Raw genomic sequence first — 19,884 nt, 5'->3', positions numbered from 1 at the left:
GCCGGAAAGACCACGAGCGGTCTTCCGCTTGTTTATTTATACCCCGGCGCGAGCCCGCCCCGGGGTTGTGCGTGCGTGCGTGGGGGAAAAGGCAACATTGTAGTGGAGAGCCCGAGTGGCTCTCTACATCCCTCCTTTGTTTTAGTTCGTTCTGCCCTCAGGCATTCGACTGACAGTCTAGGGAGATGTCCATGCAAAGTCCCTCAGCCGTTGGCTGGGCACCGGATTAGGCCTCAGGCTGTAGCGATGACTCCTGATCCCTGATGGTTCGGCAGCCCCAGCCGGGGTTGCACTCGGGTCGTTGCTCGACTCTGAGGCCCTTGGCTGACTCCGCTCGGTGCTGAGGCCTGGTGACATTGGCCTCGGTTGACTCTCTCCGCGTACCGATCTTGGCAGAGGACTCGGGGACCTAGGGCCGCTTGGCTCTTCCAGCATCGGCTCTTCCTCTGCCGCTTCCTCCGCTCGCTGGTGTCCCGTGGCTGCTTCGGTTGCCTTTCTGAAGCAGGATACGTTCCGTGTGACAGTTTGCCCATTTCTCCTGGCCGTGATCATTGTCCCTTGTACTTTCTCGACTCTCCACACCTCTGGTTCAAACGGTGTTCGAAACTTCCATCCTGGGTAGCGATCCTTGACGACCACTGCGTCACCTTCTCGGATGTCCGGTTCTCTGGCACGGCGGTGCAGGCTCGCCTTGGCATTGGTGACCTGTCTCCTGGCTTGCGTAGCCTCTGCGTCTCTCTCCGCCGGCATCCACTCGCTCACCGTGGGTATGCCGTCTCTGGGGGCCCGCTTGAACAGCACGTGGGCTGGGGCGCACTTTGTTGTCGAGTGCGGCGTCTGCCGATAGGCTCCTAGAAACTGGTCTAGTGCCGTCTCCGGATCTTCCCCGTTGTCCACAGCAATCCGAAGTGCTCTGTTTATGGTCCGCATCAGTCTTTCCACTTCTCCGTTGGCTTGAGGCCACAGCGGAGTGATCCTTCTATGGTTGATTCGAAGGGATTCTAGGTACGATTGGAACTCTCGCCCTTGAAAGGGAGGGCCGTTGTCTGACTTAATTTCCTCGGGGAGTCCCATGGTTGCGAACACTCGGTTGAGTACCTTTCTGACGTGTGGGAAGGCGGTGGATGCTATGACTTCCACGATGGGGAACTTCGAAAAGGAATCTACCAGCACCAACATCTGCCTCCCATCCGGGAAGCTTCCAAAGTCAATACTCAATTGGGTCCATGGAGCCCTGGGCGCATCTTCCGTGATTACAGGAGCTGGAAGGGGTTCGCCCCCGGTGATCGTGCAGGCATGGCAGGACCTTATCATTGCCTCTACTTGGGTGTCCATCGCTGGGAACCACACCTTGCTTCGTAGACGCGCTTTCGTCTTCGCCATGCCTTGGTGTCCCACGTGAGCTAAACTTAATGCGCGTTGTTGGAGGCTTTCTCGCATGACGAGGAGGTGTCCTCGCAGAATCACTCCTTCATCTCCCACGCTGAGTTCACTGCGAATGTGCCATAGCTGCTGTCTCGCATGGCTGACCTCCGGACGGAGGCTTGCGGCGCTATCAAGGAAGCGGGCCCATTGGTTCTCCTCCAGGGCCCGGCGGACTCTCGTGAGGGTTTCATCACCCGCCGTGGCTTCTCCGATCTCCTTGAGGGTCATGTTGTCAGGGCACGCGGCCTGCGTGACCATGTGCACGATCTCTTCTACTTCCTCTCTGTCCTCGGTGGGTGGCGGTCGCGAGGCAACGTCCGGGTGCCGCGACAGGTAGTCGGCGGGATTGTGAGCGCCAGGCCGGAACACCACTTTGAAACGATAGCCCTGTAGCTGGACGGCCCACCGCTCGATCCGTGGAGGAGCTAGTCTTGAGGTTCCTGCAAAAAGGGGTATGAGAGGCTTGTGGTCTGTGACCACGGTGAATTCCTGTCCACAGAGGTAGAGATGGAAGTGCTGGCAGGCCCATTTGATTGCCAGGGCCTCCCTTTCTATCTGTGCGTACCTGGTTTCCGTGTCTGTCAGCGCCTTGCTGGCATAGGCGACTGGCCTCCATTCCTCCGGACCGTACTCTTGCAAAAGGACGGCTCCCAGTCCCACGGGACTGGCGTCCACAATCAGTTCAGTTTTCCGTCTTGGCTGAAAGTAGGCCATGGTGGTGTTGTCTAGAAGGCCAGCTTTGACGTCTTGGAACGCTTTGTGTGCAGCCGAGGTCCAGTCCCACTTCTGATCGGTGCGGGTGAGAGCCCGAAGAGGTTCCGCGATGGCAGCCAGGTTCGGAATGAACCGGCCGCAGTACGTGGCCATGCCCAGAAAGCTGCGTACTTCCGTTGGGTTTCGAGGTGTGCTGGCCGCTTTAATCGCCTCCGCTTTCTTTGGGTCCACCTTGAGGCCTTCCCTGGTGAATGTGTAACCGAAGAAGTCCACTGCTTCCTGGTAGAAGGCACATTTGGCTCGATGCAAGGTCAACCCGCTGTCGGCAAGCCTCTGCAGAGTCGCCCTCAGGTTGGTGTGATGCTCTTCTAGGGTTGAAGAATAGACAAGGATGTCATCGCTCAGGTTGATGACACCCGTCAGTCCTGACAGCACCTCCCGAATAGCGTTTTGGAAAACCTCGGCTGCCGAGGATACGCCGAAGCTGAGTCTCGTGTAGCGACGCAGCCCCACGTGCGTCGAAAAGGTGGTAATGTACCGGCTGGCGGGCTCCAACTCTAGCTGGTGATATCCGGAGTTAAGGTCCAGCTTCGAAAACCACTTTGCCCCGTTGAGGTCCGCTATGATGTCCTCCATGGTGGGAGTAATGTGCCTCTCCCGCTTAACGGCTGTGTTCGGCAGTCTCATGTCCACGCATAAGCGAATGGCTCCTGGTTGCTTTGGTTTGGGGGCGACGACCAACGGGGAGACCCAGGGAGTCGGTCCCGACACTTTCTCAATCACCCCCAGCTCTTCAAGCTTCCGCAGCTCCTCCTCTACTTGTGGTCGTAGGTTGAAGGGCACCCGCCTATGCCTGAGTGCGACGGGCCTCACGGTGGGGTCTATGTGAAGTTTGAACTTCCGCCCCTTGAGTTTGCCGAGTCCTTTAAACAGTTCGGGGAAGTCTTTGAGCATGAAGTCCGCTTGTGCTTGATGCACCTGGTTGGCGAAGAATACCAGGCCGAGATCCTCCGCGGTGTGACAACTCAGGAGGGTGCCTTTCTTGCCTTCGGTGATATGGAATTTGGTCTCGGTGGAGTATTCCCCATTGACGACTGTGGTCTGTATTACCCCTCGGAGAGGGAGCGGTTCCGTGCTTCCATAAGTGTATATCCTTGCCGTGGTCGGTGTTAGCGTCGGCTTGGGGGACATGCTGTCGTATTGCTCTGAGTCCATGACGTTGACAGACGCTCCAGTATCAATCAATGCGTTGACATCCGTCCCGTCCACAGTGATGGAGCACATGGGCGGTGGCCTTCGTCTTGTAGATGCCCGGCTGACGTAGGAGACGATGTATACCTCGTCATCTTCATCGTCCTCGTACCTGGGCCGACGGTCTTGTGCTTCGGTGTCCGGCGGGGGTCGCTCCTGGTCGACCGATAGCTGGTGAATCCGCTGCGTCACCACCCGGGCACGTGGCCCTGCTGATTTGAATTTGCCACCTCGGCATACGGCGGCAAGATGGTTGAGGCGCCCACACTTGAGGCACGTCTTGCCTCTTGCGCTGCACGTGGCAGCGGTCGGGTGATCTTCTCCGCAATACCCACAGCGGTTGGTTCGTGGAGGGCCTTGTCGCTGCCTTGCCGGTGGGAATCGCCTGTGGATGGCGTCTACTCGCTCTTCCTTGATGGTCGGGGTTCGCGCCATCGTTGGGGCAATGACTGGAGTGCGCAACGCCACCTCCATCTCTTCAGCCCTTGCATCCGAGAGTTCATGCGACCTGGCCAGGACGAGGATCTCGTCAAGTGAAATCCCTGGTTGCCTGAGGATCAATTTTCTTAGCAGCTTCGACTTGCATCCGACAATTATTTGATCCCTTATTTCTTCCCTGGGGTCCGTGAACGGGCACGTGCTCGCAAGTCGACGGAGTCGAGCATAATACATGTCGACGGACTCAGATTCAGTCTGCCATGCGCGCTTAAACTTGAATTTCTCGAAGTCGTTGTTTAGCTGTGGATCAAAGTGGGCGTTTAGGGCCGCGACTGCGGCGTCGTAGTCGTCCTCGGCACCAGTGTTCGGGAGTGACTCGAATAGGTCGTAGATTTCTTGTCCCCCGTAGAGGATGAGTAGAGATCTCTTCACCGTTCCATCAGTTTCTCTAGTCCCCTTGAAATAAAGATTGAGGCGTCCGACCCACGCCCTCCAACGGAGAGCGGCCGTTGCCGGATCCGACGTTTCGCTGAATGGCGGGATGGGCGCTGCGCCCGCGTGCAGGTGGGCAGACTGAGCAGAGGTAGTGGGCCCGGCAGGGGCCTGGTTTCCCGCCTGGGCGTTGGCCTGTGGGACGACTGCAGGTGGCGGTAGCTGGACAACGCCGTCTTGTGCTGCGCCGGCGTCCTGACTCATGGTGACGCTGTGTGTGAGGAGGTATGGTGCTTTCCGGGGCCGTGGCGGGGGACTGCTGCTGTCAGTTGTCCTTGGGGGCAGTGACCGAGATTAGTGTTCCCCTTATGCCTTGACCTGATGAGACCACAGGGTCGCAGGCTTTCCAAATGACAAGCAGTACAGGCAGGAGCGAGGACTGGATTGCCTTGACCAATGCTTGTTGGGCCTCGTAGTGTTCTCTGTCCCCGGGTGCAGGCGGCCTGAATTGTGGTTGCCAATGCTTGTTTGTATTGCGGGCAGCTTGACGAGGGGAAAGAGAGAGAGAGCAGCGCGGAGCCCCGCGCGCACAAGCAGCAGAGGCGTCTCCCTGCAGCAGCCTGAAGAGGGGGAGGGGCGGGCCTGCTCCGGGCCGCGAACACGTGGTTCTGCCGGTGTCTTGACTCTCGCCGGCCGGCAAGATGAAGGGGCGCGGTGAGCGCGCGCAGGCGGGGCAGGAGGAACACTCACCCGCAGGAGGCGCAGGCTGCGCACCGTCGCCGCGAGTCCCGCCAGCTGAAGGCGCACCCTCACGGGTGACGCGTGGGCGGGTCTCGGCTTCAGGGCACGGCGAGCCGGATCGGCTGTGTACCGTAGCCAGGGCACCCGCAGCAGGAGGAGCAAAAGGCGGTGGGCACGCGTGGCATACGACCGCCTCGTCGCCAGTGTAGTGAGGTAGGTGAGGCCTACCACGTGCTGGTGTACTATAGTAATGATGACACTCGGACACTGGATGGAAGTTAGCCGGAAAGACCACGAGCGGTCTTCCGCTTGTTTATTTATACCCCGGCGCGAGCCCGCCCCGGGGTTGTGCGTGCGTGCGTGGGGGAAAAGGCAACATTGTAGTGGAGAGCCCGAGTGGCTCTCTACAATACCCATGAATAAAGGTTTGCCACCTTCTGTTGTTGTTTGGGTGCTGTTCAACTGTGGGCAAAGTGGAGCTATGATATAAATATATATATATATATATATCTATAAATATCTATATATATATATATAGATATATATATATATAGATATATATATATATATATATATGGATATATATATATATATGTGGAGAAGTGTGGCTCATTAGTTAGAGCAGGCAGACCCTGACGCAGAGGTCAGACCCGGGGCCAGGGCTCAATTCCCGATGCGGCAGGGTCTTGAGCTCAAATGTCCATGGACTCGATAATTCTCGCTTCGGTGCCTGACCTAATCATGGGTTCACACTCTGCAACTCTGGGCATTAAGCTTGCTTAATCTCCACATCGGCCCCCCTGCGGCGGGATGCCTGGCTTTCACCTTGGGGATGCCCTGTAGGGGCTATCTCACAGGGAAAAGCCAGGAAGGGTTCCCAAGGCAAGCGCGGAGATACCCCTTTGGGGGTCGATTCAGGCGCTATATAAGAAACATAATAATAATAATATATATATATAACAGCAGCAGTCTCCCAAAGCTCCGTATGAAAAACCACACGAATCCAGCGTAGATGAAGGCACAGAGTTCATTTAAAAGTTGCGCCTAACAAAATCTGACGCGTTTCGGGCATCCACCCTTGCTCACAGACAGTGAGTAAGTAAGACAACCACAGTTAAATACCAGGTGCTTCACAGTTTTTTTCAATTAAAATTTTTTTCTTTCTCAAGCATTACACCATGTGATCATAGAAATGAAGGACATACTCCATTCTTAGTACTTTGAAGTCTGTTTTCCATATATATATATATATGTGGCAGAAGGACGTGTTTCAGATATTCGGCATCAAAAACGAGGCATCAAAGACGAGACGAACCCATGTATGTATATAATATATTCCAAAGTTTATCTGAGTGAAGATGCACACTCAGAAGTCATTTGCTAAACACCAAAGTTTATTCCTGTGAAGCGCTACACATTTCGACATGCAGAGTGTCTTGATCACACTTAATGACGAAGGAATAAACTTTGGTGTTCAGCAAACGACTTCCGAGTGTGCATCTTCACTAAGATAAACTTTGGAACATTTACAAAAGCGGCTTGGGGCTCCTGCCGGCGGATGCACCACCGGACAACGGGATTGATCTTGGAAGGACCTGTACTTGGTTGGATTTTATATATATATATATATATATATATATAATATTGGCAACAAAACTAAATTCGTCCAAGGTATTGGAAGTGGCAGGAACACCCCGAGAATGAGCCAGGCATGGGGGCCGCTGCGGCTAGCAGTCCGTGACTTCACGGAGACGTGGGATCACTGAATCTACACGCCACGACCCGTCTTTTGGACTCTAGCCTTGGGGTTGGTGCGACTGGGGACTCGAGGCGGCTTCCAACACCATTATTGCAAGTCTCTCTCGGCTGACATTAGCCCTCTCCCCCCTTGCGGGGCACAAAAGTATTCACTGGCTCAATCACGGACACTTACCGGAATAATGCCTGCTGGGATCAGAAGTCCATTAATCAACGGACGACAGCTGGAGGCAATCAACTACGGAGCCAGTTACACTCCAGATAAAGGGAGCGCCACGGAACATCAAGGGAGGAGCGAGTGAAACATGCAGCAACTGGGTGTCTGACGAAGGCAGGAGCCGAAATGCATTATACCTGATGTTGCTGGTGAATTAAAGGCTGCCAAGAATCTCCCCGCTGTGTCCTCTCGTCTTTTCTGTTGGAGGGACTTATTCGCATACTTTCACGTGTTGGCCAGTTACACGTGTAAAGAGGACCCGCACCATAAGTTTCCTGCGACAAATATTGGCAACAAAACTAAATTCGTCCAAGGTATTGGAAGTGGCAGGAACACCCCGAGAATGAGCCAGGCATGGGGGCCGCTGCGGCTAGCAGTCCGTGACTTCACGGAGACGTGGGATCACTGAATCTACACGCCACGACCCGTCTTTTGGACTCTAGCCTTGGGGTTGGTGCGACTGGGGACTCGAGGCGGCTTCCAACACCATTATTGCAAGTCTCTCTCGGCTGACATTAGCCCTCTCCCCCCTTGCGGGGCACAAAAGTATTCACTGGCTCAATCACGGACACTTACCGGAATAATGCCTGCTGGGATCAGAAGTCCATTAATCAACGGACGACAGCTGGAGGCAATCAACTACGGAGCCAGTTACACTCCAGATAAAGGGAGCGCCACGGAACATCAAGGGAGGAGCGAGTGAAACATGCAGCAACTGGGTGTCTGACGAAGGCAGGAGCCGAAATGCATTATACCTGATGTTGCTGGTGAATTAAAGGCTGCCAAGAATCTCCCCGCTGTGTCCTCTCGTCTTTTCTGTTGGAGGGACTTATTCGCATACTTTCACGTGTTGGCCAGTTACACGTGTAAAGAGGACCCGCACCATAAGTTTCCTGCGACAAATATTGGCAACAAAACTAAATTCGTCCAAGGTATTGGAAGTGGCAGGAACACCCCGAGAATGAGCCAGGCATGGGGGCCGCTGCGGCTAGCAGTCCGTGACTTCACGGAGACGTGGGATCACTGAATCTACACGCCACGACCCGTCTTTTGGACTCTAGCCTTGGGGTTGGTGCGACTGGGGACTCGAGGCGGCTTCCAACACCATTATTGCAAGTCTCTCTCGGCTGACATTAGCCCTCTCCCCCCTTGCGGGGCACAAAAGTATTCACTGGCTCAATCACGGACACTTACCGGAATAATGCCTGCTGGGATCAGAAGTCCATTAATCAACGGACGACAGCTGGAGGCAATCAACTACGGAGCCAGTTACACTCCAGATAAAGGGAGCGCCACGGAACATCAAGGGAGGAGCGAGTGAAACATGCAGCAACTGGGTGTCTGACGAAGGCAGGAGCCGAAATGCATTATACCTGATGTTGCTGGTGAATTAAAGGCTGCCAAGAATCTCCCCGCTGTGTCCTCTCGTCTTTTCTGTTGGAGGGACTTATTCGCATACTTTCACGTGTTGGCCAGTTACACGTGTAAAGAGGACCCGCACCATAAGTTTCCTGCGACAAATATTGGCAACAAAACTAAATTCGTCCAAGGTATTGGAAGTGGCAGGAACACCCCGAGAATGAGCCAGGCATGGGGGCCGCTGCGGCTAGCAGTCCGTGACTTCACGGAGACGTGGGATCACTGAATCTACACGCCACGACCCGTCTTTTGGACTCTAGCCTTGGGGTTGGTGCGACTGGGGACTCGAGGCGGCTTCCAACACCATTATTGCAAGTCTCTCTCGGCTGACATTAGCCCTCTCCCCCCTTGCGGGGCACAAAAGTATTCACTGGCTCAATCACGGACACTTACCGGAATAATGCCTGCTGGGATCAGAAGTCCATTAATCAACGGACGACAGCTGGAGGCAATCAACTACGGAGCCAGTTACACTCCAGATAAAGGGAGCGCCACGGAACATCAAGGGAGGAGCGAGTGAAACATGCAGCAACTGGGTGTCTGACGAAGGCAGGAGCCGAAATGCATTATACCTGATGTTGCTGGTGAATTAAAGGCTGCCAAGAATCTCCCCGCTGTGTCCTCTCGTCTTTTCTGTTGGAGGGACTTATTCGCATACTTTCACGTGTTGGCCAGTTACACGTGTAAAGAGGACCCGCACCATAAGTTTCCTGCGACAAATATTGGCAACAAAACTAAATTCGTCCAAGGTATTGGAAGTGGCAGGAACACCCCGAGAATGAGCCAGGCATGGGGGCCGCTGCGGCTAGCAGTCCGTGACTTCACGGAGACGTGGGATCACTGAATCTACACGCCACGACCCGTCTTTTGGACTCTAGCCTTGGGGTTGGTGCGACTGGGGACTCGAGGCGGCTTCCAACACCATTATTGCAAGTCTCTCTCGGCTGACATTAGCCCTCTCCCCCCTTGCGGGGCACAAAAGTATTCACTGGCTCAATCACGGACACTTACCGGAATAATGCCTGCTGGGATCAGAAGTCCATTAATCAACGGACGACAGCTGGAGGCAATCAACTACGGAGCCAGTTACACTCCAGATAAAGGGAGCGCCACGGAACATCAAGGGAGGAGCGAGTGAAACATGCAGCAACTGGGTGTCTGACGAAGGCAGGAGCCGAAATGCATTATACCTGATGTTGCTGGTGAATTAAAGGCTGCCAAGAATCTCCCCGCTGTGTCCTCTCGTCTTTTCTGTTGGAGGGACTTATTCGCATATATATATATATATATATATATATATATATATATATATATATATATATATATATATATATATATATATACTTTTAAAAAGTAAACTTTTACTAAATAATGACAAAAAGAAAACAATATTTAAAAAATTAAGTACATACCTACATAGCTTTTAACAGTATTTACTAAGTATTAAATAAAAACTAAAAACGCTAGCGAGGGTGGCTAATTTTTTATTTCTTTTTCAAAATGTAATGTCTTTAAATGAATATATTATATTATCGACAGGCTTCTTGGGCCCGTCCGAAGCAAGTAGGTCCAACTGGCCTGTTTAAACTCTGACCGCCTTCATTGTAATTAGGCACCTGTGAAACAATAATACTTTCCCAGGTGGAATTCAAATTCCTTTTTGATACTGGAAACATGGGCACAGCCTTCATGCATGTCTGTGCTATATGTATAGTAACCAAAGACTACAGCTGGCAGCTATGGCCTTTTGAGTACTCTGGGCAAGAGTACGTTACAGCATCCCTCACAGTATTATCTAAGGTCATGTTGTGTAGCTATTTCTAACAGAGATATGCTTTTTGCACATACTGAATTTCATATCCCCTGGCAATACCAGCATGGCATATCAAGACAATGTACTGTGATTAGTGTGAATAGAGATACTAAATAAGGCACAGTGCATACAGGCCACAGATATTGGATGTGAGTAGAATGTCTAAGGCATGGGTGTAAGTTGTACCCTGTCTAATCTTCTGACGGGCAGGGTCAAATTATATAATCACAAAACCCAAACAATTTACTGAAATAAAATGAAAATATTTAAGTTGAATGGCGGATATGGTTATGAATAAAAACTGAAACACACTAAAAATTAAATAGTTATGGTTAGTTTTGCAGAAAAAATCCTCTGCCATTGCTGTACTTACAAAATCATACAAAACACCAAAGATGGCATTAGAAATATCATCTGTGATAATTTTATGTTTGACATAACCAAAGACATAATTGGCAATTCATGCAGGGCATGTGGTGCAGAAGATATTTGCTGTGGCCATGCCCTATATGTAACTAACCCTGGGTGGTGAACTCCGCTTGTGGAGTTTGCAGAGTTTTCTGCACTCGCATTACCGGAGCTCGCAAAGTTCTGATCATTTCTGCTCTGCATAGCAGAGCAGAGTTTTTTTCCTCACTCGCATTCGGCAACCTCAAGTTGGCAAACGCGAGCATGGAAAATCAACTTTGCGGCGAGATTTCTCAACAGGGGGGCTCAGGTTTCTCATTGCGAGTGGTAGCAAATGCTCGCGACTGCTCGCATTGAGAAACCGCCCGTTCGCATTAAGAAAGCTGCCGCTCGAGTTAAAATCTACTCGAGCAGCAGAAAAGGAAAGCAGGGACCGCTTGCACTATGCAAGGTGCCGTTAGCAATGATTGCCCAGTGCGGACAAGCATCCGGCATTGTGCAATCACCGCGAACAGCATTTTTCTATCGTCCTCTGCCACTTGTGGAGCTCCGCGTAGTGCAGCAGAGTTTTATTTGCGCTTCACCGAGTACCGCATATTGCAACTCCTGCCCAGGGTTACATGTAACAGACAACATGAATTCAACTATGCCCTCTTCCCACAAATACGTAAGTGCAAACTACACATATGTAAGTTATGTGAACATAGTCTGATCTTATGCCATTCCCTTTACCCATTTCTCAAATGTTGCACGTTTGCAAGTAGCAAACAAAGGGCAGGGTTTTAGGCCTTATTCTCGGTACATTAAATACAGGAACAAAGAACAGCCATACATCACTTGGAGCACACGTGTAGCATGCAAACAAAATGTGCTGACTCCAGTACCCATGCACCATTTCTTTTCCATTCATATTTTTTTTTTGCCATAATATGCAGGCCCAACCATAGTCCAAAACACTACCGAAATACTTTTTTAGGTTTTATATGTTTTTGTCCTACCAAGGTCGGGCAACTAAGAATTTACATTTTCGATTTGTGAACCAAAAAGCAGGCTGCAGTCCTGCAGTCCCATCATATTAACTGCTCTTAGAGCACATCTCTGTGTGTACCTGGTCTACTGAAAAAGTGTCCTACAAACAGACTGGTCAGACTCTTAGTCTACAAATTACGCCCCACTCCAGTCTACAAATCTCAACACTGCTATCGGACTACAAACACAGGTTCAAATGACTGCCCTGATCCCAGATTCTGACCCCAAGTGCCAATATGCCTATACAGTTTTGCCCTCATTGTTAAACATGTTGAACAAAAGTTGGCTAAATTAAAAACTCAAGGGCACTGAATGAATACTTTTGCAAAAAGTCCACTCGGCGTCACAGACGTTAAACAGCCAAAATGCCCTATAGACAGAAAATTAGATGAACAATGAAAGACTGTTTCTACTTATACACATCCACACCCGTCACATGCTATTTTTCAAATTAACCCTTCAAGGCATGATTATTCTGTTTTACTTGTCGCATACTATACCTTTCCAGAAGACTTTATTCCTTTAAACATAGCTGCGCCAACTATGAGCCATGCTAACAGAAGACAAAGAGCCAAGTGCCAGACAACGGTTCCAGTTTCATCCATTCCGCTTGAGCGACGAAGTGCCTCCCGTCTGCAAACAACAAAAAAAGAAATGAGTACAGCTCCCACTATATGCTGTATGCTTGCAATGCTGCTCGCACTTGTCAGAGTTAAGAGATGCTTAGTACCACTGTACCAAGGAATTTTAAACGCTGATGGAAAAAAGTTTGGGTCACATTCAACTGGTCTTGTGTATTTCCATGCGCTCCATGTCTAACAGTTGCTTGAGGAAAACTCTATCAACTTGCTCCCTACGTGGGGAGTATTAACACCTTGGCTGCTTGGCAGATTCTTCCCCTGTGCTGGGACTCAATGTAAATGGGTGTGGTCATGACGAGGCACCCTAGAGGTATACAGCTCGTCATGAGCACAGAAGGGTTTAAGAAACCACCTATCTCAACTCCGCTCATGCATTGCTGCCTTTTAGTATCCCTTCTCTACTGTCTTTAATGTCCCTTCCTTTCTAATTCGATTTCATCCTGATTACCCGTGTCTAAGACCATATCCTTTGCCTTTCACTCCTCTATGTCCTACCACCTTTCTTTTCCACCTCTGAATAAGTACCCTTCTAATGCTCGCCTTACATCTGATAAGCTGTCCATTTCTCTGCTTTTTCTCTCTATCCATAGTCCTGCCTCATACACTTAAACCATATCTCAATTTTTGCCCCTTCTGCCTTCTTCTCTTCAATTATCTGTCTTATTATGCCTTCTCCTACTTGCTACTTTTGTCCCTTCTCCTTCCCAACATTCTCTCAATGTCTCCAATTTCCTTAGCTCCTGCTTTCCATCTCTCTTTCATGTTTCCTTCTCTCTCCAGTCCTTCTATTTCCATGTCCTTTCTTCATCGAGCCACCTGCCCTGTCCCCTACTTCGGAGACAGGGCACTCATGAAACTCATGAAGTTTCACTGTGCGGAAATCCTGCAGAGTAACATGAAAACTCCATTAGAATCAGCGGAGTTCTGCTAGCGGGCTAAAATGGCACATCATGCTGAATTTTAGCGCTTGAGTAGATTTTCAACTTGAGCGGCAGCTTTCTCACCTCGAATAATCGCGACTGCCCCTGACAGCCCGGGTTGAGAAAATTTCACGAGGTGACATCCTCGTGCCCAAAAATCACACTTGGGGATGCCAATTCTTGATTGCACTTACCATTGGTGAGTGGGCAAAGCTATGAACTTCGCCAGTGGAGCAGAACTTATTTCCCAGCCCTATCTCTGACTCACTGCTCCTTCGGTTTCAAATAGACACACATTGGTGAAGGGTTTGTCATTTAACATAAAATTGCCTTTGAACACATGGGCAAATAGTAGGGGAGATATTTGAGAGAGGTTACTGAGAAAAATGTTACATTTATAAAAATTGATCACAGTTGGAGTATTATATATTAATACTTGAGACTTAACCAGACACCACGACCTAAACTGCACTAACCCTTGACAAGAGTAGCAATTGTACTGATTCTGCACAGTTTTGTCCTTGACTGTTTATTTCATTATATCCTAAGATCCTAGATTGCTCTGCTTAGAGTGTTTTTGTGCTGTAAGGAAGCAGAAGATTTGTTTTAAAGAAAGGTAGCACTGAGTGAAAGATTGTCCTAACAATGCTACCCTTCATTGACGGACACAAGCCAACTGCTCACAGAATAATTTGGAACCGGCAAAAGGAATATGCAACCAAGAATGGTACCACACATGCAAGGCCTACTTGCACAGCTTGCATGTTTACACTCTAGTGTGCAAGGATTCAAGTCTTTAGGACTTTTGTTAAATCCTGATACTCCTGGTCCCATGATATCCTAATGGGCACCTGGAAAATTTTGCTATATATACACAGCGTTTATTTAAAGGTCTTTCATTAGCATACATATACGCACGCCTTGTTAATCAGCATCTTCACAAAAATTTATGAAAAATATGAATTCATCAATACTAATATAATAAAGAGAGAGCCCAAACCTTTGAGGCGGGTAATCTCAGGAACCACAGCACCAATCACAACACCCAATACAACGTTGGAAAGGGCAGTTGCAGCAGAAGGACATAGGCTAGGCAGTCGCCCACCATATACATTTAAAAGGTAAAAGAACTGTGCCAGCAAAGTAGTCCCTTGTGGGCGTGTCTGGGTTGTGCTGTGGGCGTGTGCTGGGGGCGGGACAATAGCTGGGGGCTTGTGGAACATTCCGCCCTTCATGCCATGTCTCATATCGTGTGCTGTGGGCGTGTGCTGGGGGCGTGGGCGTGTGCGGGCGCGGGATTACGGAAAAAAAAGCGAGCAATTGTGCCTAATATTTCATTGTTTTTTCTTCCCAGGTTCTGTACATTCCAGCTCCGGGTGCCCACCCTGCTCCCTTAAAATACCCCTACACCCCATAATCATAACCCACCCTTACTCCTTAAAATACCCCAACACCCTTAAACACTAACCCATCTTAACCCTATAAATATACCCTGTAACCAAAACCTAAACCTATCCTTAAACCCTAAAAATACCCCTGTACCCCAAAACCCAAACCTAGCCCTGAACCCTATAAATACCCCTGTACCTCAAAACCCAAACCTACCCATGAACCCTAAAAATACCCCTGTACCCTAAAACCCAAACCTAGCCCTGAACCCTAAAAATACCCCTGTACCCTAAAACCCAAACCTACCCCTGAACCCTAAAATACCCCTGTACCCTAAAACCCAAACCTAGCCCTGAACCCTTAAAATACCACTGTACCCCAAAACCCAAACCTACCCCTGAACCCTAAAAATACCCCTGTACCCCAAAACCCAAACCTAGCCATGAACCATAAAAATAACCCTGTACCCCAAAACCCAAACCTACCCCTGAACCCTAAAAATACCCCTATACCCCAAAACCCAAACCTAGCCCTGAACCCTAAAAATACCCCTGTACCCCAAAACCCATACCTATCCCTAAACCCTAAAACTACCCCTGTACCCCATAACCCAAAACTATATCTGAACCCTTAAAATACCCAAACACCCCAAAACATATACCTCTATACCCATACTTACCTTATCCAAACATTTTAAAAAAACATGCTTTTACCATTCATGCATTTACAACGAATTTCATTGTAAATGTATGCGTGGAAAAAGCATATAAAATGTAATGCCATGCGTTATAATGGCATTGCGGAGTCATGGTACTTTTGTAATGAAAGTATGCGGAGTGATGGCATGCGGAAAGAAAGTTGCGGAATAATGGGTGTTTACCCTCCCCCGGTAAGTACATTGGTGGCACGGCGGCCCACATCTCCAGCAACATACTCATATTTTTTCACCACCGATTTGAAAAATGCACAGGTCTCTCTCATTGATGGCCAGCACCGACATACACTTTTAGACACACCTCCCGCCACAAGTTCTAGAATTACGAACTTTAGAGCTGGGGAGCAACGTTTGAATCTCGGAATCAGCTCAAGATCCTGTGATTCCAGGCAAATCGCTTTGTCTCCCCATGCCTACCACAAATGAATGTGTTCTTCTGTAATGTAAATTGTGCTTATGCCATGTTGTCGAGTTCGCGCAATATAATATTGCAAGGAAAAATAAAGTAGGGAAATTCGAGTTCACACACTACTGAACGCGCACTCATAAGTGAATCAGCAGTGCAATGTGAATCAGAGCGTTTCACAGGCCTGTCACAGATAAGAAATGCTATCAAAACGAAATCCTACAAAACAATATACTACTGGCCGGCAGCAATTCATACCTGGATAATGTCGGGACGGGCTGCTAGTTAAATATATTTGGGAATTATATTTTTTTCAAAGAAGAGGACAATTATGCCATTCTTCAAGTTCCCCAACCCGTTTCTCTGGGTGGAAAACCATCAGACCAGAAGAGTGATCTCAATGAGATCACAGTTGACTGCGGATATCAATAACGATCAATAGTTGCTCTATTGCTAAAAGATCATTTTTGACTAAAGAGAGCAAATCATAGAAGAGGAACATCTGTGAATATGCTCTGAGAAGTCATTTGCAGGTTATATTGGCAGTCTCTTCAGAAATACACCTATAGGTACCAATAAATGAAGGAATGTTTACTACTAGCTCAAGAATACTTACTCCCAGTACAGCTTGCTTGGAAGTTCAACATCTAGTTCGAATGTGCTGTTGGCTAGGCAGGTCTGGTTACTTTCTTTCACCCAGGTTAAATTTGCTGTCACTATGTCATCTCCGAAACTTACGTTGCAAAAGCCTGAAAGAATACAAAATCGATCATGCAAAGCTTATTATGTAACAAGGTAGTTTACTGTCCTTTAAGTCTCAGTATGAATTGCATATTTTATATTCAACTACAAAAATAGTTGCAAGCAGCATAACAGAACAAACCTCATGCATGGGCCCCAATAGAAATGGGATCACACTGAATTTGCAAATTTAGAATTTTCATCGCAATTGAAATACTACTGATAAAAATCATTTTTACAGTTGTAAATATTTTTCTATTACGATCAATTTCTCATGAATAATCAATAAGACATTTTGCAAGTTGTAAGTTGCGTCATAAAGTTATATCTGAAAATCTTGAAATAACTTGCTAGGTTTTACATTGAAACTCAGGAAACAAAGTAATGCAAAGTACAGATAGTCGGAGTCACAGAGCCATTTACCACCTTCAATTCTACATGTATGGATAAAATTGACTCTGTTTACATATTCAGTAGGTTTTACTAATGCATATTTTGCGCCACAGCGTCTTATAATCACGGCTGGACTAGAGGCTAAAGCAATCCTGGATCATTGTTCAAATTGGCCCTACACTGCAGGAGGGTGTAACTAGAAAGGGTCAAGGGATCCTGGTAGGGTCATGGCAACCACACTTGCTCTGAAAGGAGCCCCCTTGCTTGCAGCCCAACTGTTAAATGCCAAAAATGCACAATGGCCAGGCCAACACTACCTACAATCAAGCAGTAGTAAACCACCTGCGAGTGGTGTGAGAATTGATGGATCAAGACAAAGTATGATTTAGAGTTTGTGAACATCACCAGACTCATACGTTTGTAGGCATTTGCATAGTCAGCAAAGGAGCAAAGAGCTGGAGTAACTCTCCTTCCTGTGTAAACATTAGAGTGTAAAACCATTAGTCTTCCGGTTACAGGCAAAGGTGTTTCTCCAAGGTGAGAAATGTTATCCATGCATGGAAAAAAACATAAAATGAAGAAAAACATGCATTTGTCAACTAAGTTGCCCTGACCCAATGCAGAGATGTGTAATTCATTTCACTCTGTGTCAGGGAAATATAAAATGTCATATGATTTTCTCAGTAAAGGGTCTGAAAAGCTGCAGTTTTACAAGTCTACTACTGAAAATATTTGTGAATTCCCAAATGTATACATTAACACCTGCGCATAGAATTATGAGCACGAGTGGAAATCTACAAGGCCTGATTGGGTTTTTAGTGAGCAAAAGACACACAAAGATTCAAAATGTAATCAGCACCATACTTTGTATAATAGAACCTCTTCCTTACTGCTCAGCCTGATTTATTACATTGTTGTCTGCTTCCAGGTTTATTTTTATGAGCCTATATTGCTGTCCTTCACCTTCTTCATTATTTTCAGACACACTTCCATTGCCCTGAAGTCACCATAAGTGCTATGTCATCTTCAGCCTCCATTGTTCCCATCAATATCAGCAAACACCCGATCTCTCTATGAGCCATTTAACCCTGGAAATCTTGTTAAGTTCTTCAGCAATTTTTGCTCACAAATAATTATGAGTGACCCAAAATTGATGTATGCAGTTTATGGTAAACAGGGGGACCGTGAGCACACCAAGCAATATCCCATTTTCATTTTGTACATTGAGGGTATTTTTCCACCACCTCTTTGCAGAGTACATTGGATCTATCCAGGCTTTGAGGTGCACTGAACCTCATTCTCAGTAGATTCAGGAAAGCCATCAAAACCTGGATCTACAATCAAACAGCCACCATCTGCAAAGCCCTGGTCTAACTCTGAAACGTCTCTAGGGGTTATTATATCTCTTACCCCTCCTTTGATCCACACAAATCACATCTAGCGCCAAGATGCTCCTCGGAGCGATAGAGCGCTATATAAAACCCGAATCAAATCAAATCAAATTCTATATAGTCTCACAAAATATTATGGTGTGATTGTTGACATTTTGGCTCAATCTAAGTAGAAAAGTGGAGAATTGCATCTTTATGAACTCATGCTGTGTATGGGCTCTTTCAATCCTTACTGAAGCTCTCAAAAGTTTTGGCTGATCCTTGTAGTCAACATCTCCAACGTCACCTACAGTAACATAGTCTACAACAGGCAAAAGGCCAAAATGCTAAACAGAATGCACCACGCATAAATTAAGCTGCTGTCTCAACTTGGACTTATCATGATCAAACCACATCATCCTGGATACGAGAGCTGCAATTGACTGCTAATTAAAGAAATCATTGATTTCAAGACTCTGTTTGAAACTCAAAATGATCCATGGCAATTTGTCCAACAACATTACCAGAGTGTTGGCACTTTAACTAGTTACAAGTAGCCAAAGGCCAATCTCCCAAATCTAGCAGAATTTTCCATGCTGATTACATGAATTTTGGACGCAGATCCATTGATTTGCAGCATTCTTTTTTTGGAGATCTCTTCCTGCTATACCTCAGCCTAAAATCCATCTATAGGAAATTCAAAAGACTGTTGAAGACCAACTTGCTTCGTACTACCTACAGAACTTCCATGCAATGACAGCGTGAGAGCTTCACGAAAAATAAAAGATAAATTAAATATGTAAAATATGTGAGTATAAATGTATGTATGAGGCCTAAATAGCATGAACCTAGCTGGAAAGCAAAACGAGCCTTTGAAGGAAAAAATTAAATATTTCAGGCAGGAAGCATCATAGGAGTAAAATATTTTTTCTACTGCTTACAAAGTTATCAACGTAGCTGTAGGGAGAGCATTGTTTCATCCCTCTCAGTACTAGGGCTTGTGAAGTCACTACACAGGAGGTGCTCTTTCAAAAAAATAAAAATGTAAAGTGCTATAATTTTTAAGATTAAGAATATAAAATAAAACGTTTACTTAACAAGCGTGTGCCATATACATACAATAAGAAATTAGTAAACTTTCAGTTACATGACGTGCGAGGCAAAGCTATACAAACCCCCAACACAATGCCTTGACACATTCTCTATGAGGTAGCATACACTATGAATCTAAAAACCGCTTCAATGCAGAAACAGTGGAAAGATTTTAGGCGCTGCAGGCAAAACAGAGTTTGCGGGCAAAACAGAGTTTTGCCTGCTGGAGGGCACCAAATGCTTAAAAAAATAAGAAATTGTTTCAGTACTTTTACTCAAGTTTATGAAACATGATGCTTTGGGCGAGAGGTGGATCTACTTCAAGGGTCAGAGGTTACCAGTGCCAGGAGTAGGATTCAATTTAGACACTAAGGGCCCTATACATAAAAGTAAATTGGCTGTATCCTTAAGGTTACAACCAAATTGAACTTTTCTACAACTGCTAGGAATTCACATAAGAATTTCCCGTACGCATAAGCCCTTTTGCAGGGGCAGAGATATTCACCACGAGAGCGGAGATTTCCACAGCTGTAAATCCCACCAGTGGCATATCGGTATTTCAAGACATAGCT

At 47.5% G+C, this 19,884-nt stretch overlaps 1 protein-coding gene across 1 annotated transcript in view; it reads right to left on the bottom strand.

The window, feature by feature from the left end:
• Window positions 1-19,884, bottom strand: part of LOC147718732 (sodium- and chloride-dependent neutral and basic amino acid transporter B(0+)-like) — a 60,213-nt gene that overhangs the window by 18,604 nt on the left and 21,725 nt on the right. Inside the window, exons 5-6 of the mRNA XM_086918725.1 lie at window positions 16,333-16,465; window positions 12,146-12,278 (exon numbers count right to left, since the gene is read on the bottom strand). Coding sequence (XP_086774851.1) covers window positions 12,146-12,278; window positions 16,333-16,465 — 266 coding nt within the window. The remainder of the gene's footprint in view (window positions 1-12,145; window positions 12,279-16,332; window positions 16,466-19,884) is intronic.

Source organism: Lissotriton vulgaris, chromosome 4_1 (assembly GCF_964263255.1).
Source record: "Lissotriton vulgaris chromosome 4_1, aLisVul1.2, whole genome shotgun sequence".
NCBI classification, from domain to species: Eukaryota; Metazoa; Chordata; class Amphibia; order Caudata; family Salamandridae; genus Lissotriton; species Lissotriton vulgaris.
This window is presented reverse-complemented; position numbering and strand designations above follow the sequence as displayed.